The sequence below is a fragment of the Stomoxys calcitrans genome, chromosome 3 (genome assembly GCF_963082655.1).
Source record: "Stomoxys calcitrans chromosome 3, idStoCalc2.1, whole genome shotgun sequence".
Lineage (NCBI taxonomy): Eukaryota > Metazoa > Arthropoda > Insecta > Diptera > Muscidae > Stomoxys > Stomoxys calcitrans.
In genome coordinates, this window is record NC_081554.1 from 48,063,169 (window position 1) to 48,082,132 (window position 18,964).

The 18,964-nt window shown below is 41.7% G+C and overlaps 2 protein-coding genes across 2 annotated transcripts; one reads left to right on the plus strand and one right to left on the minus strand.

The window, feature by feature from the left end:
• Positions 1-11,960: 11,960 nt before the first annotated feature.
• On the minus strand, positions 11,961-12,326 carry LOC106082759 (uncharacterized). The gene has a single exon (XM_013245482.2). It carries the CDS (start codon positions 12,324-12,326, stop codon positions 11,961-11,963), a length of 366 nt encoding a protein of 121 aa, XP_013100936.2.
• Positions 12,327-12,470: 144 nt separating this feature from the next.
• LOC131996027 (uncharacterized) lies at positions 12,471-18,713 on the plus strand. Its single transcript, XM_059365447.1, has 3 exons — positions 12,471-12,481; positions 18,238-18,298; positions 18,345-18,713. Exons 1-3 carry the CDS (start codon positions 12,471-12,473, stop codon positions 18,711-18,713), a joined length of 441 nt encoding a protein of 146 aa, XP_059221430.1.
• The last annotated feature ends 251 nt before the right edge of the window (positions 18,714-18,964 follow it).

Here is an 18,964-nt window from a genome sequence, read left to right on the forward strand (position 1 = left end):
CAGCATGTCTGCAGAGGAACACCTACATGAGAAGTGAAAATCGAATCCGCACGAAGAAACAATTTTGTGCTATCGAAGTAGTACTAGCTGGGTTGCTTCGCTTTTATTTGAGAAAGCATGCTTACGATTTGCCACAGGAAGCACAAACCCCCTAAACGGATATTGAATATCGGTCAGGTTTGAAATAAATTCAGTTTGATGCCATTGCAGCTAGTTTTAAAAGGAACACCTAAATAAGGAGTTAAGTGAACGATGCAGTATCTACAGGGATATTGTACCAGGTAAGTTAGGAATTATCTTTACAAATAAGATCAGTTGATTTTCAATAAAAGAAGTTGTAGCTTTTGTCCTAGCGGCATTGTTATTTCATTCAGTAGAAAACTCTACCCGTGGGGTTTACGATTTACTACAGGAATTCCAAAAAGCAATCAATATCAGCAGCCATTTTATGTTAGTTCTGTCTGCCACCTACAAAATATTTATTGTTTTCAGGTGTCCACTCTCCATCTGTCTTGGCTCATTTGAGAACTGAATGGTATAGCCGCCTTAATTTTGATAGATTTTAATTGGTAGCTCAGTTTCAGCATATAACCGGCCTCCTCATTAGAGAAGTGCGCGTGAGCTATTTTCCACACACGTACACAAGAAAAAATGTTACCCAATGTTAGGGATAAGAAGTCGAAGCACCGTAGAATGAAACAGGGAGTTCCCAAGGCGGAATGATATCTACGGCACTGTTTAACCTCTACCTATCCTCCATTCCACCACCTACAGACGGCATAGAGATCGTATCATATGCGGACGATAATACGATCATGTCATCAAGCCCCCCCACCCATTGTTGACATCTGCGATAGGTTGAACGAGTACCTCAACGAACTTGCCTCATATTTCGCTGCAAGAAATCTGAAGATATTTGCGACCAAATCTTTAGCCACATTGTTCACTACAAATACGCGTCAGGCGAATGCCGATCTGACTGGGAAGGTCGATGGAGATGTATATAAAAACATTGACCGATATGACCCATTTACATTCCCAACCGACTTACACTAATAGGACTTACACCATAGGATGGGCATATACCAATCTAGTCACTCCGTTTGTAACACCTCGAAATATTGATCTGCGACCCCATAAAGTATATATATTGTGGATCGTTGTTGTTGTTGTAGCCACATTTGCATGTGGAGGTGGCGATCCTCGTCAAGCTCTTATAAGCGAGCAAGCTCGTTCCCGTCTATACGACCGATCGTGGCGGGTACATGATGGCCAATGGTTATAAAGGGTGATTTTTTTGAGGTTAGGATTTTCATGCATTAGTATTTGACAGATCACGTGGGATTTCAGACATGGTGTCAAAGAGAAAGATGCTCAGTATGCTTTGACATTTCATCATGAATAGACTTACTAACGAGCAACGCTTGCAAATCATTGAATTTTATTACCAAAATCAGTGTTCGGTTCGAAATGTGTTCATTCACCGTAACGTTGCGTCCAACAGCATCTTTGAAAAAATACGGTCCAATGATTCCACCAGCGTACAAACCACACCAAACAGTGCATTTTTCGGGATGCATGGGCAGTTCTTGAACGGCTTCTGGTTGCTCTTCACTCCAAATGCGGCAATTTTGCTTATTTACGTAGCCATTCAACCAGAAATGAGCCTCATCGCTGAACAAAATTTGTCAAAATTTGAACACATTTCGAATTGAACACTGATTTTGGTAATAAAATTCAATGATTTGCAAGCGTTGCTCGTTAGTACGTCTATTCATGATGAAATGTCAAAGCATACTGAGCATCTTTCTCTTTGACACCATGTCTGAAATCCCACGTGATCTGTCAAATACTAATGCATGAAAATCCTAACCTCAAAAAAATCACCCTTTATTAAGGCGCCAATAACACGCCTTGTCGTATCGAGCATCGTAGACACTCACGCAAGAGCCGGCTACCGTTGCAGCTACTCCGCATGGAGCAAGCTAAGCTAAGCTTCTCGTGACAGCGATGAACACCGCACAGATCGGACCTGAAAGTTTCAGCCTATTTGGTGTTCACAGCTATCCCGTGCCGGGTATTCTGGATCATCGCGACATTCTGTGTCGATGTAGCCATGTCCATCCGTCTGTCTGTCAAAATCACGACAGCGTTCGAACGCGTAAAGCTAGCCGCTTGAAATTTTGCACAGATACTTCTTATAGATGTACGTCGTTGGGGATTGCAAATGGGTCATATCGGTTTAGATTTGGATATAGCCTTCATATAAACCGATCGCCCGATTTGACTTTTTGAGCCCCTAGAAGACTCAATTTTCTTCCGATTTGAACTTTGAAACAAAGACTTGTGTTATGACTTCCAACTTCCTTGCCAAATATGATTCGAATCGGTCCATAAATAGTTTTAGCTCCCATATAAACCGATTCTCCGATTTGACCTCTTGAGCCCCTAGGAGCGTCAATTTTCCTCCGTTTTGGCTAAAGTTTGAAATAGAGACTTGTGTTATGACTTCCAACATCCATGCCAAGTACGATCCTAGTCGATCTATAAACTGATATAGCCCCCATATATACCGATCCCCGGTTTAGACTTCTTGAGCCCCTAGAAACCTTCATGTTCATCAGATTTGGCTGAACTTTGGAACAAAGACTTGTGATATGACTTCCAACATCCTTGCCAATTAAGATCCGAATCGGTCCATAAACAGATATAGCCCCAGACTTCTTGAGCCCCTAGAAGCCTCAATTTTCATCAGATATAGCTGAAATTTTGAACAAAGACTTGTGTAATGACTTCCAACATCCATGCCAAGTAGGATCCTAGTCGATTCATAAACAAATATAGCCCCCATATATAGCTATCCCCGGTTTTGACTTCTTGAACCCCTAGAAGCCTAAATTTTCACCTGATTTGGTTGACAATTTGACCAAAAAACCTATTTTATAACTACCAATATTAGTGCCAAGTTTTATCCGAATCGGTCAATATGGTGATATAGGTCCCCTTAAGTACCGATATCTCGATATGACTTCTTGAGACCATTGAATCCTCAATCAATTCCCGATTTGATCGCTACAAAATAATTAAAATACAAACTCAGTTAATAAGGGTAAATTTTTAGTGGAATCCATGGTGGTGGGTAACCAATATTCGGTTTTAACTTGTTTAAACTGCCCCGGTAGACCAATCTGTGGATCTCAACATATTTTGAGGAATTTGTCTGCAGGGCGATTTCAATTCTGCGTTTAAAGTCACAAATGGTGTCTAGATGGTTGACGTGCTACTTATCCTTAAAGATTTTGCCATTATTGAAGTGCCTCAACATTCCGGTACTGGTGAAAGCCCACTTCTTGCATAAGGCTGAAGAGGTAGACCATTCTGTGTACCCAACTTCCCAATACAATTTCGATTATCTACCCCCTAAAGCTGGTATACGAATATATTATATGGAGGAATGGTAGATTTCCACATGCCTAATATTTTGCAACTACATACGGGTGCTTTCTCGAACGATGTTCTTAAGACAAGCTTCTCAAAGATCACCTACATAGCAAATCATATATGGCTTGAGGTTTAGGTACTCGAACCAAAAGTGGTCTACAGGTAAGATTCATTTAATTTTCAAACATACGACCTTCAAAAATATTAAAAAGTGAATCCTCTTAAAACTACTACAGTAGTTTTCCTATTAACAAAGTATACGTACATACATTCATATTCTTCGATTTGTCATACATGTAACAAAGGAAGGTAGAAAAGGTTCTAGTCATAAAATCATTTCCATTGCCTAATCCTTCCATTTACCGCATCACACAAAATTTCGGTTAGTCCTTTTTTAATACGGCCAGGGTACCATCGAACCTTAAATATTTCCGGATTAGCATGACTTTTATTGACGTCATAATTGAAGTACTCTGTATTTAAGTGCTCAATTGGGTATTTCCAGATTGAATTCACGGATCTTAGTGTTCTCGGAAATAATGTCGCAGAGATTGTTTTTTCTGAGGAAAATGTATTTTTAGACAACAAGGGATAAACTTTTATATGTTAAAAAAATGCATTACAGTGTAAAATGTTAAACTATGTAAGAACAAATTTTGAAGATTAGTTTAGATTTGGAAAAAAAAATTTCTTAGAAAACTAACTTGTAATGAAATTGTATTCACAATTTCAAAATTCGAAAGCATTTACTTTCTTTTATTGGAACTCGCACAACAAGAACGTATGTGTATACGTATGGCTATCAGAGAACTGAATTAGACCCAAAATTTGGCACTAAATATCCATATTGGCCAAAGCAATTGTCTGTATCACATGCCACATAAAAACAAAGTTAGCTAGAAACACACGCACACATACAATAGAGTGAGAGATGCGCGAACGTTTTAGTAATCATTCTGTGGATGTGATATTCAATTTGGTCAACGGACCTCGTGTGTTGTTTGCAAATGAACACCACTCAGATGAGTGCCATATGAAGCCAAAGCAAGCAGAGGAATTAGACATCAAGTTTTGTTGTCCTTTTTGCATTTGCTTTTTTATTTTTGAATCAGAAATGCTTTTATCAGTGACGTACGTGCTGACTGACCCCGTCTGTTCAAAGTGACAGACTTACTTCCATTTTTTTCTTTACCCAAGCCTTTAGAAAGCGGGCAAATTAATTTCAGCTCTCACAACTTTGAAACGTAGATGAATGTCTGTGTCTTCTATTCAGTTGCGCTCGACTTCCAATAACTCAACGAATTTAAAGGAGCATTTTATGTTTTGGTGGTTTGGAGTCGTAAGCGTCAAGTGAGCATGCCATTCGCTTCATGCCTATCTCGTGCACTCATTTTTAATGTGGCTTGCTGTTCTATGGCTATGTCATGGGAAGTATTGTAACTCATTTGCTGTTGTTGTTGTTGTAGCAGTGTGTTGTGTTCTATCTTTCGTCTTCTTGGTTTTGTTGAATATCCATTTCCAGGAACTTTGGGTGGGAACTCTGCGTGTGGATGGGCACAATTGGGGCACACATCTTGCATGTTGGCATCAATCCTTGCTCTTTAGAATCTGCCTGATCGTAATTGAACCTGAACTACTCTGTTTTGCAGAGGGAGGATAATTTTCTCAGTTGCAATGGGAGGCGGTCGTTCCCTATGGACCACATTCACACGGTAGTTTTTCATCGCATTTGCTAACCGCGCTTGTCCCCAAATCAAAGGCCTGCACAAGATCATTAATTTCTGCTTTCAAGGCACACTAACAACCATAGAGTATTTAAAGAACTGAAATCTTCGTTTAAAAATACAACATTGTATGAGACAATTGAGAACTGAGTAAAACAGATAACAAGACCACAAAATGAGTGAGTGAATGCAAGAAAAGAGCTCTTCAGCAAAAAGAGAAATTGATTCAGATTTCAATGAGTTCACATTGCACAATGGAAGTATTCGGGTACATTTTTTATCCCTTGCACTGAAAGGTGGTTGTTCTTCAAAATTATCTTATCAAGAGTAACTTGTTTGTATTTCTCTATCTTTAGTGTCTCGCTCTTCAGTAGTCTTGAAATACAACATCATGTGGGTTAAGCGTTCACAAGTTCAGCAAAAACAGTCACCAATGAATGGTTTTGTGCAGGCCTTTGGAAGAAGCGCGCGATTAACTTTCTTAACAGAGCACCACGCATTTTGATAATAAAATTCAATAATTTGCAAGAGTTGTTCGTTTGTAAGACGATTCATGGTTGAATTATAGACCAAACTAAAGATGTTTGACAGTGAAACAAAACAAAAAACAAACAAAAAACTGTTTAAACTAGTGTTGCCAAAAAGATAATAGCTAAAAAATCACCCTTTTTAAGAAAGCTACATCTTAATCTGGACCGATTTTTTTCAAAACCAATAAAGTTCATCTTTGGACCAAAAAAGTGACTTTTGCAAAATTTTATGAAAGTTGGACAACAAATGCGACCTGTACCTTGATTACAAGAATATGTGGACAGACAAACGGACATAGCTAAATCGAATCAGGAAGTGATTCTAAGCCGTTTAGTATACTTATCGATGGGTTTAGATCTTCTCTTTCTTAGTGTTGCAAACAAATGTACAAAGTTATAACACCCTGTACCACAGTGGTGGTGTAGGGTATAAAAAGGGCAACTCCCTCTTCAAAATCGCACAAAGCCGCTAACCACAGAATTTCATACCGCCCTATCACCCTTCTATCACCAGTGGCTACAGTTTCGGGTGCACTACTTTCCCAACTATCGTTGGTGAGGAGTGACACGGTACTAAAACCACCCCGAACGAGATTAGGACGCATATCGCTCACAGTCTTAATCAGCCAAGACCACGGGACTGCACAATCGAAGTAGGCTTGGGCTTATCCAAAGTCTTTCACACAATGGGCCATTCTTAGTTGCTGCAGAAGATCTTGAACTCGACCAATCGGGTCCCCTTTAAAAGCTGGCTGAACAATTACCTTAGGATTAGGTTGGGTTGAAACAAGAGACATACACCTAGTCCATTAATTGGCGTGATACTAAAAACTCCTTTTCACGCCCCTAAGTCGGTTCATGTCATGTGTCCCCACCTAAGTGCCAGTTGTTGTAGCCACATTTTCATGTGGAGGTGGCGATCCTCGTCATGCTCTTGTAGGTGAGCAAGCTCGTTCCGGCCCAAAAAACCGATAGTCGCGGGAACAGGTTGGCCATTGGTTATTTAAAGTTGCCAATAAACTCGCCTTGTCGTATAGAGCATCATAGGCACTCAGTATTTGTGCAAGAGCCGGTGCCGATAGACCTCCCACTGAGACACCGCTCGATACCGCTGATTTTCCGCGACTGTCGTTGCAGCTATTCCGTATGGAGCATTCCGCAAACTGTGGACGCACCCGGTAGCCTCCAGCTAAGCTTCTCGTCACAGCAGTGAACACCACACAGGTCGGACCTCAATGTTCCAGCCTGTGTGGTGCTCACAGCTATTCCGCGAAACTCGGGACATATCGTAGGAAATGTCTTATCCCCACATTCACTACACATGATATCACTTGTCGCACCTATTTTGCATAAGTGCACTCCTAGTCCTATGTTTCCCCTGTGATACAGAAAGCCATATTAATATCCTACTTTTTATACCCACCACCATAGGATAGGGGTATACTAATCTCGTCATTCCGTTTGTAGCACCTCGAAATCGTCGCCCAAGACCCCATATATTCTTGATCGTTTCAACGTTCTGAGTCGATCTAGCCATGTCCGTTCGTCTGACCATCTGTCGAAATCACGATAGCGGTCAAACGCGTAAAGCTAGACGCCTGAAATTTTTCACAGATACTAAGTATTGATGCAGGTCGTTGGGGATTGCAAATAGGCCAGATCTGTTCATATTTAGATATAGCTTCCATATAAACAGATCTCCAAATTTGACTTCTTGAGCCCCTGGAAGACTCAATTTTCCTCCGATTTATAACAAAGACTTGTGTTATGACTTCCAACATCCAAGCCAAGTACGATCCCAGTCGACCTATAAACTGATATTTTCATTAGATTTGGCTGAATTTTGGAACAAAGATTTGTGTTATGACTTCCAATATCCATGCCAAATAAAATCCCAGTCGATATAAAAACTGATATAGCCCCCATATAAACCGATCCCCGGATTTGACGTCGTGAGCCTCTAGAAGCCTCAAATTTCATCCGATTTGGCTGAAATTTGGAAAAAAGATTTGTGTTATGACTTTCAACATCCATGTCAAGTATGATCCAAATCTGTCCACAAACAGATATAGCCCCCGTATAAATCCATCCCCGGATTTTACTTCTTGAGACCTAAATTTTCACCTCATTTGGTTAAAATTTGACCCAAAAACCTATCTTATGACTTACAACATCAGTGCCAAGTACAGTCCAGATCGGTTTATAACCGATCTCCCGATTTGACTTATTGAGCCTTTATATGCCGCAATTTTTGTCCGATTTGGTTGAAATTTTGCATGTGGTGTTCTGTTGAGACTTCTAACATCTGTGCCAAGTACGGTCTGAAAAGGTCTGTAACCTGGTAAAGCTCCCACATAAACGGATCTCCCGATTTGACTTCTTCAGCCCTTACAAGGCGCATTTTTTCAGATTTGGCTGAAATTTTGCATGTGGTTTTCCGTTAAGAGTTTCAACAACTGTGCCAAGTACGGTCTGAATAGGTCTATAACCTGGTATAGCTCTCATATAAACCGATCTCCCGATTTGACTTTTTGAGCCCTTTCAAGCCGCAACTTTTTTCCTATTTGGCCGAAAATTTGCATGTGTTCCGTTATGACTTCCAACAACTGTGCCAAGTACGGTCCAAATCGGCCAATAGCCTGATATAGCTCTCATATAAAACGATATCCCGATTTGACTTCTTGAGCCCTTATAAGTCGCAAGTTTTGTTCGACTTGGCTTTAAATTTGGCATGCCGTGTTCTGTTACGACTTTCAACAACTGTTCCAAATACGGTCCAAATTAGTCTACAACCTGATATAGCTCCCTTGAAAACCGGTTTCTCGATCATCTTGGTTCGGTTCCTAGAAGCTTTAATCTTTACTGGTTTGACTGAATTTTGGTATGTAGAAGAAAATTTTGCCCTTCAACTTAATTTATTCTGTATACATTTTTAACGGAATCCATGGTGGTGGATTCCCGAGGCCGAAATTAGAACGCTTTTACTTGTTTTCTTTCAATAACAGCCTCGTCTTTTCACGATACGGATCTCCCCTTAGGAGTTTCGTTATACTACCTACCGTTTCACTGTTCCACAGAGCTACATGCTCACTCCCTTAACTCAGACGGCGTCACCCCGAAAGGCTTCGGATTAGCAAGTTTACCCACGGCAGTCCTCTGGCCTTTACGGCCAAATCGTCTGCTCTTTCTTTGCTCCATACTTCAATATGGCCCGAGGTCCTTAACTCGGACTACGTCGTCCCTAAAGTCTTTGGATTAACCAAGTTTATCGGAGGCAGTTCGGAGGTCACCGTGGCCCAGAAGTAAGCTATCCGCCTATGACGCCGTAATCTTGAGTTCAAATCCCGGCGTAAACATCAGACAATTTTCCAGCAGTGGTTATCCCTTTACTAATGCTGGCGGCATTTGGGAGGTATCCTGCCCAGTGTTGCCACTCAAGAAAATTATTTCCTAACAAAATTGAAGAAAAATCCTACCAAACCTGACCAAAACCTACTTAACGTTCTATATGCCATGAATGAGGTATACGTTTTTATACAAATTATATATTTCAACCTTACATACTAGACCGTCGTTATATTCATAGACGATTTAGATGTCCGTCTGTCTGGCTGTTGAAATCACTCTACAGCTTAAAGTTTAAAGACAGCCTATAACTGCGATTTAACTATCCATTTTCCCCATAGCAATGAGTTGTATGGACCCCTTAACATCTGAGTAGGGACCAGTTCTAAACATTTTTTTTTGCAGCTGCCATACAGCCGTTTTCCAATTGAAGGCATTGAACGCCGCTTTTTTTGCCCAGAATTTACGAAATTTGGAAGAGATCGCTTAACACTTGTACCAGCAACAGTCAATATCACAACTTTCGTCCTTTTTCCTAAAATTTGATGCAGTGAGACTCCTTGTAAGAGTATTTGGCCCCTCGACACTCATGGTTTTATCCTGCACTCTTGACTAATACAAAGAAAAGACAAAAAGTGAAGTAATTTTGAGTTATCCCCGGCGATGTTTTCAGTAATTTATATGTTGGAAAACCCTACCAAAAATTGAGGTCAGCCTACCAACCTACCAAGAGAATAAAAACCTACCGATTTTGCTAGGTACCTAACAAAAACGGCAACACTGATCTTGCCATGATAAATCTTCTCTACCAACTGGTTTCGCTATACGGGAGGTCCCTTGTCTTTAAACTTAAACTTTAATCGGACTACACTCATTGATATGACAGATGTATCCCCTGTTCCTTAATGGAATTTTCATGGGAAATTTATTTTAGTGCCGACGGCAGTCCTTTGGCTTATCGGCCAAATAGTCTTCTCTTTCACTGTCTCATACTTCGTTATGGCCTGGGTCTTCACAACCAAATCGTTTGCCTCATACTCCGCTATACCCCGGCACCCAAAAAATTCGGATTATGGCATCCTCTGAGAAGGTGTTAATCTTCTTAAACTCCAAGACCGTTTGTGACCTTACCGTTCTGGTTGTTCGAGCCCTGATGGCCGGTTTACTCTTCGTAAAGATGTTCACACTCGACGTCTCGGCTTAACATTATAACACCTCACGTATTCCATGATCGCCCGGTACTCCCTCTGCAGGAATGTATTATTGCCAGGCAGTCTAAAACAGATCTCAATCCCTGGGTTCTCAATGTAGACCCCCAAGCCCACTCTGTCCTCTAGGTTTGATCCATCAGTGTAGCAAGAACTTCCAGGTGGCTATACCAGAGTTTCGTCAATCCAAGTATGTGCCGCTGGTAACAGTGTCGCGCACTCCACCTAGGTTAGGTTAGGTTGGAAAAAGGGTGCAGATAGTAATCTGCCACATGCCACTATAGACATACACCTAAGCCCGTAAGATTGTTGTGCGCTCTAAAAACTAAAAAGTAACCTCGAAAAAGAAAATCTAAGTTAGGAATTCCGTGCTATTTACAAAATCCTTAATTGTTTTCCATGCCACGCCCCTAAGTTGTTTCATGTTTAGTATTGTGTCCACACCTATGCGCCGGTATCTACAACGACTCATCATCTTCCCCACATGCCCTACACATGCTATCACTTGCCACACCTGTTTTGCATAAGCGAGTTCGTAGTTCTATGTGTCCCGTTCACATAGCGAAAGCTATACTGACCTCCTTCTTACTTCCTTTCAGTAATTGCCTCTTCTTCTCACGAACTGGATCCCACCATAGGATTTTCGCCGTTCTACCGACCGTTTCGCTGTTCTACAGGGTTGCAAGCGCATTCATGGCCCACGCCCTTTACTTGGACTGCGTCGACTCAAAAGGCTTCAAGTGAAAGTTTATTGACGGCAGTTCTCTACCATTCACTGTCAAATCGTCTGCCCTTTCAATTCCCCCTTACTCCGTTTTGGCCCGGCACCCAAACGATGCGGATTTTGCCATCCTCAGAGAAGGCGTTAATCTCCTTCTTACACTGCAAGACTGTTTGTGACCTTACCGTCCTGGTTTTTACTGCCATTATGGCATTTTTACTATCCGTTCAGATGTTCACAATCAACGTGCTTGCGTTAGCACCACACCACCTCACGCTTTCCGTGATCGCCCGGATCTCCATCTGTAGGACCGTATTGTGGTCAGGCAGTCTAAACAGATCTGAGTCCCTGGGTTCTCAATGTAGACCCCCAGGCCCACTCTGTCCCCTAGCTTTGATCCATCCGTGTAACATAATCTTCCAAATGACAATACTAGGGTTCCGTCAGTGCAAAACTGTGCTGCTGGCAGCAGTGCCTTGCACTCGACCTCAGGGTTCATCTCAGGTATCCGATCGAAAACCTCTTCCCTTCCTTCTAGGTTACCTATCGTCCCCGAGCCTCCAGCCAAGGCAAACTTCACCGGTTCCATCGAGCGCAGAATCGGTTACCATGGGTTTTGGTAGTTCTCTGGTAAAATAATATTGAGCAACTTTTCTGCTAAAACCCAATTAAATTTACAAAAACTTAAATTCTCCGGACTTTTCTGGGAAATTTTTAAAAATGTCTCGAATTTTGTTTTTAAAAATCAATTTTCTCGCTATTTTATTATATAAATTTGTTACAAATTAATGCTCTACAATTTTATTAATTAAATTAATATCAACTATCACAAATAAAATAATTAGAATTACGATTTGTCTATAAACTAAAATCTTCGCATTGCTAATATTTAAAATACTGGCAATACATGTCGTCTCGTTTACCAAGTGTTTCTCAAATTTCTCAACGATTTTCTTTTATCCTTAATTTCGCCCGCTTTCAATGATGTGTTCTACAAATCTTCGCTGATTTGATTGGGGTCGATGTGTTTGAGGCCCATCTTTTCCAATTTCCTTATCTTGTGCATCTTGGAGAAGAGACGCTTTTTGAAGACCATCTGCTGGTCAATAGTTATCACCTCGGCCACATCATATTGGCTAATATTTTGTATCGTTTTGGTTATTAGGGTGTCCGTGAGATGCAATTTAACCTTGGACAAGCGCATGAATTCGGCGGTACCCTTTCGTAACTCTTCCTTGTACATGAATATCGTGTAGGGTATGGAATGATGATGGACAGTCGATGATGTCATGGCTGTGGGCAAAGTGGAAGGGGCTGTTGAGATGGAACGTTCGCGTCTCAGACTTTTTGTTGCCATTTGCAGAGTATGACAATTTTAATGAACAATTTGTAATTGTATGTTGAAAATAGGCAGGCGAGGCACACTTTCGGTGGAAATGTTACTTCACTAATGACACCACCATTGTTCACTGCACCATATTTTATAGGGACACAAGCGAAAATGCACAACAGGTAAAACAAATATTCGCGCTTTTATGGCAAGGTATTCTTGGATTTCTGGTAAATTCCTAAGGGTATGGTGGAAAGCACATCAATCAACTTCTTGGACAGGGTCTGTAGGCCAAAAGGCCATCGTAAAATTTGTAGTAAAACTAAATCTTGGGATTAATCCTTTTGAAGTCTTCAATTTCGCGAATTACACTTTTATACAACCACACACAATTTTGGTTTAGGGCCTCTTCATTTGGTTATCCACACCCTGCTAATCTCTTGCTTAGGCTAATTCATCTTGAAGTGTTGTGTTTTCAAACACCAGTGGAGGATTAGCAGTTCTTGGAATATTGAAAACCCAATTGGTTTTGGATTTTTTGAAGATTAGGATACAATTATTAGAGCTGTTAAATGTTAAACTAAACCTAGTGTTGTTGGAATATGTTTTGGAAACTTTTTAAAATAAACTGGCAAAATATTTCTAGAAATTTGACTACTCCCAAAATGTTTTTCCATTGGAAAATTTTAAAACATTGAACAAGATTTTTGCCAATAATGGAAATGTTAGAAAAAAAATGGCTGAAAAAATACAGAAACTTACAATAAAAAACCAGAAACGTTTTGCCAATTTTTGAATTTTTTACCTAGCAGATATGCTACTCCTCAAGACTCATATTACTTGTGCTCTTATAAGGAGCAGAAGCATGACAACTTGTGAAAGTAGATGACCGAACCAGTGCTGGGGATAAGGTTAGGGCAACTAAGTCTAAACGTACAATCCCATGGCAACCGGTTTTACGCACCAGATTAACCCGATGGAATCCTTCATCAGCAATGGCTGCCGCCTCAGTGTACGTGTTTGTGTTTTTTCGTCATGGGAGAGGCACATCCCGGAGTGCTTTTTCCGCACCCTTCTGGTCTGCGCCGCGAATGAAAAGAACCCCGGACTCTGGTTCTGTTCGGTTTGCCAGAACTGCCTCCATCATCGGTCGGTGTCGGTGAGGTGTAATCGGTGCGTGGAGTGGGTACATTTCCGATCTTGCTCTAGCCTTACATCACTACGGGAGTATAGTCATACTGAATAAGATGCAAGGTGGTGTGCGAACATAGACAGCAGTGGGTCACAAGCGTCGTCGTCGTCGTCGCAGTTCTGTGTCCTCGTCGTCGGACTATGTGACCCCCCGACCTCTCCCGTGCGGCAGTATACGCAACAGCAGCATCCCAGCCCCAATATTTCCAGGCCAGTGCCGGGAGGTGTATCATTTTTGTAGCAGAACTGTACCGTTGCAGTTCTGTTGCAAAAATCGAAACCGTGGCAAGATCGATGAGGTTGTGTGCGAACATAGACAGCAGTGTGTCACAAGCGTCGTCGTCGTCGCAGTTCTGTGTCCTCGTCGTCGGACTATGTGACCCCTCCGACCTCTCCCATCCCAGCCCCAATATTGCCAGGCCAGTGCCGGGAAGAGCATTATGTTTGCAGCAGAACTGTACCGTTGCAGTTCTGCTGCAAGAATCGAAACCGTGGCAAGATCGATGAGGTTGTGGATTTTATAAGTCGGAAGAACATATTGGTCGCAGCGATCCAGGAGACAAAGCTGACCAACACCGGCAGCTTGCACCGTTGTCATGGATACAATGTGCTACGTAAGGATCGCTCAAGAAATGGAGTTGGTGAAGTGGCTTCGTGATACACCATTCCGTGCAGTATAGACTCATCTCGCCTGCGCCTGACGCTAGTGACCCCTACATGGAGTGCATGGGGATAGCAGTCAGATCCGGTATTGCCGAGATAGAGCTATACAATGTGTACATACCGCCGGTTGGTAGCTGTGTCCCAATTAGTGGCCCAGTTGACAACCTCGACACATGTGGGTTACTAGCTGGCCATAATCGTCTGGTTCTAGGGGACTTTAATCACATTTCATGGCATTCTCCCCTAGGTAACGGCCAGCGTGGCATAGCTTTGGCAGGGCAAATTGAAGGCTCCACGTTTTGCACGGAGAATGAGGATGCCCCCACTAGGATAACGAGGAGGTGTAGCAGCTCGCCAGACATTTCCATTGCATCCCCTGATCTCCTGAGCGATGTAGCTTGGCAAGCCGTCATCTCTCTGGGATCAGACTACCTCTCCGTAATTCTCACCATCGACCGACCACTCGACTTCATAACCTCTGAACGCCGGAAATTTATCAATCAGAAGAAGGCCGATTGGGCTGGCTTCAGAGAGTACACCAATGACCGCTTTAGTGAACTGCCATCCCCCTCGGATGTGCTAGTGGCCGAGAGGAAATTCCGAGACATCATTAACGCAGCAGTCGCTCGCTTTATACCAGCCGGTCGAATACTCCAAGTGCGTCCTAATTTCCCGGCGCAGGCAGTGGTACTCGCAGACGAGCGTGATGGGATTCGTTGTACGGACCCCAATAACCCCAAAATCGGCGAGCTCAATCTGGAAATAAACAGGGTAGATAACGAACATAGGCGGAATTTGTGGCTGGAACACTTGAAGCAATGTAAGGTAGCGGTTTAGACAAGTTTTGGTCTACAGTTAAGTCACTTTCGAACCCCGGTAGACGGGATGACAGGACCTCAGTCACTGTTGGCGACGTAACCGTGACCGGTCCGAAGAGATGTGCCAGGTTGTTCAACCGTCAATTTATTGTGCATCCCGAGAGTGACAGGGTAAGGAGGAGAGCCATTCGCCATATCCGAGGTCTCCGACCCGATGGACAGCCATCGCAATTTACCGTGGGCGAAGTTACGAATGTCATCCGTGGCGGCAAATCATCTAAGGCGTTGAGCCCCAACGGAATCTCTATACTGATGCTGAAGAATCTGGATTTACCTGGAGTTGAGTATCTTAATACTGTCCTTATCCTGTCTTTGAACATTCTTATGTTCCCGATGTCTGGAAAATGGGCAGAGTGATCCCGCTACTGAAGCTTGAAAAGTTTGGGGGAGTCGTAGAGATCGATTTCCCTTCTTTCACCAGTAGCAAAGACGCTTGAGACATTACTCCTCCCTAGCCTAGTACGAGAATTTCCATTCGTCGAGCATCGCCATAGATTTCGAAGACTGCATAGCACAACAACTGCTTTGCATGCCATCGCCGCCGTGGCTTTAATTAGGCCAGGTCATGTGATAAGACGGTCCTCGTGACCCAACACGTCCATCCAGCCGGGCCTGAATCGCTGGGTCGCGATCTGTGTGGTCGCCAGTCATTTGTGGAATTTAGGCATAAGAAGTCGAAGTACCGTAGAGTAAAGCAGGGAGTTCCCAAGGTGAGGTGATATCTCCGGCTCTGTTTAACCTCTACCTATCCTCCATTCCACCTCTTCTTGACGGCATAGAGATCGTATCGTATGCGGACGATTGCACGATCATGGCATCATGCCCCCCCACCCATTGTTGACATGTGCGATAGGTTGAAAGTCTACCTCAACGAAATTGCCCTATATTTTGCTGCAAGAATTCTAAAGATATCAGCCACCAAATCTTCAGCCTCATTGTTCAATACAAATACGCGTGAGGTAAATGGCGAGCTGACTGTGATGGTCGATGGGGAAATGATTCCGACCGTCAAGTGTCCCAAAATACTTGGTGTCACATTTGACAGCTCTTACACATTTTACCCACATGCCTTAGCAATTTGCGATAAAGTCAAAAGTAGAAACAAGTTCCTCAGGTCACTTGCCAGTGCTGACAAAGAAACCTTGTTGACCACGCACAAAGCAATTGGCCGATCTGTGGTAAGTTATGCAGCGCCAGTGTGGTCTCGTCAGCTCTGTGACATGCAATGAAATAATATTCAGATCTGTCAAAATGCCACCCTCCGAACTGCGACGGGCTGTCTCCTCAGTTCTCATGTGTTCCACCTCCATCAGGGGATAAAGATCCTACCAGTGCGAAAACACAACTACATGCTGTCTAAGCAATGTCTTATGGGCTGTTATCGCAGAGACCATTCAAATGGATAGATATCCACCGCCTAGAAGCCTTAAGGTAGATCTACATTATCTAGAGCGTGAGGTTCAGCGCTACAATAGAGAACCTCTAGATCAAGCGGCATATCAAGCGGGTCTAGACAACATTCATGCAGACACGGTAGCAGATGCGGTAAATAGCTACCTGGTGAATGTAGTCCTTGAAAAACGACCGCCTCCCATTGCACCTGAAGAAATTGACCTCCCCCGGCAAACCAGAGTAGTTTTGGCTCAATTACGTTCCGTCAGATGCAGCCTCTTCAACACCTACAGTGCAAGGATTGATGCAGACGTGCAAGATGTATGTCCTGATTGTGACCAGGAACACACGATACACGTCACCTGTTTAACTGCCCAGCCGGACCTACTCGACTCAGACCCAGATCCCTCTGGACGCACCCTATCTTAGTCGCAGAGTTCCTGGAACTTGACACTCAACAGAATCAAGCAGACGAAAGATAGAACACAACAAACTGCTACAACAACAAGTCAAAACGGAAAATGGATAAACATGAAATAAAGAAACATATTTGAATAGGAATTTCTGAAAACAAAGGATCAACATCTTTTCTGATGGCAATTAATTTCCAGGCCAAGAGAAAAGTTCAGTCTCTACATATGTAACAGGGGTTTCCTCAAGAACAGTTTTAGGTCCATAATCCAAGGAGCTTTTGTCTTGGGGTTACTTAGTCCCCAGAATTAGTTTAGCCCTCCCCCAGGATATTCATGTGTACCAATTCGCTCCGCATATTCCGTTCTATTGGTGTCAGCCTAGTTTCAGTTCAAAGTCTCGTTGTGGTGGTTTTCCAAGATTCGGCCCGGCCGAACTTAGCACGCTTTTATTTGTTTTTTAATCCAAGCTCGAGGACTTTTTTAAAGAAAAATTTTTATAACAGTCTCAACTTGATAACATTTCGTGTAAGCTACCTTGTATACCCCATTGCATTTCATGAGCTCATAGGAGGCACACTTTCCAATCGAATTGGAATACAAATTATTGCGTTGAGTTCTGTAACGATTTCCAAAGTCCGTGTTAATAGAGAATTTCAAAGACATTTTGTCTTAAGAGAAAATTTTGTTTTAAGAGAAAATTTTGTCTTAAGAGAAAATTTCATGAAAATTTTGTCTAAAGAGAAAATTTCATAAAAATTTTGTCTTAACAAAAAATTTTATGAAAATTTTGTCTTAAGAAAAAATTTCATAGAAATTTTGTGCTAAGAGAAAATTTTATAGAAATTTTGTCCTAAGAGAAATTTTCATCGAAATTTTGTCCTAAGAGAAAACTTCATGTATATTTTCTTTAGAGAAAATTTTTTTGAAGTAGTGTCTTTCAAATTCTTAATTATCTGTACAAATTCTTAATTTGTACAGACAATACAAAGATGAAACCTTGAAACATTTTATCCCTTGGTGGCAACATTCAAAGGGGTTTTTGAAAATGGTTTGGCAAATTGCTCAAAATAACTCTATCCTAATTGTCATTTATAACCGTGCAAATCCCTTAAGATTTAAATTTGGAATAACCCTAATTAAGAGAAAATGTTGTTAAACACTAAGTGTGACCAGAAAGACGCGTGCAAGCTTGTGATACATAATCTGCTTGGAGATGTTTACCTGTGTGGTGTTGTCATAAAAGTCACACAGGAGTAAATCTTAGCGCCTGCCAAAGCAATCTGCCTAATGTCTTTAGTTCTCATTTACTTAGTTGTAAAGTTGAACCAAGGACCACTGCTTACTACCTGTGGTAAATTGCTGACATTGGCTTAACATTGTTCTTTGAACATAAATACCCAGACTAAATCCGTATTCTTTTCATATCACAATATCACCTCAAAGTGATCACAACACTAGTCAGGTTGTCTTAAGTTTGGACAAAAAAATAAAAACAAATAATGTCACAGAAGGAAAAAATTTTGTACAATACTGTCAAATCATCAACATCCTTGGATGTCCAAGGTTCTTCTTCGACCTCAGCTTCAACCAACTCTAGCATTCCTTATATGCTATTTGTGTATCGCGAAGAATTACGCAAATCACAGGCTCGTTTACTCAAACTATCGAAAACCAAGTTGAATTTGACGCAGGAAATGGTCTCCTATTCTGTGGATCACATAACGGAGTACAATGTAGATGAGCTTATCACCATTAATCGACAGATATCCTTTACTCGCAAACTGAAGACTCACATGGACCAGATGAAAAGACAAATGTTAAGAGTGCGCTGTGTAACACAATCACCTTTGGCTGCCAAGAGATGTGTAACATCATAATTGGTGCAGTAATTAATGCTGCACCAAAAAAATTCATAGTTAATATTTAGTTTTAAGAAATCGTTATTTAGTTTATAGGTAGTCTTCAAAATAAAAGCAATTTTAAATTGAAAAATGTTTTGGAATATGGTTTATGAAATATATTTAAAAAAAAAAAATATTGTTGGCAGGCAAGTTCGACTTTCAGTCAAAAAAAGATGATGATTAAGAAAATGTCAATGCATTTCGCTGAAGTGGTACTTAGGCCTATG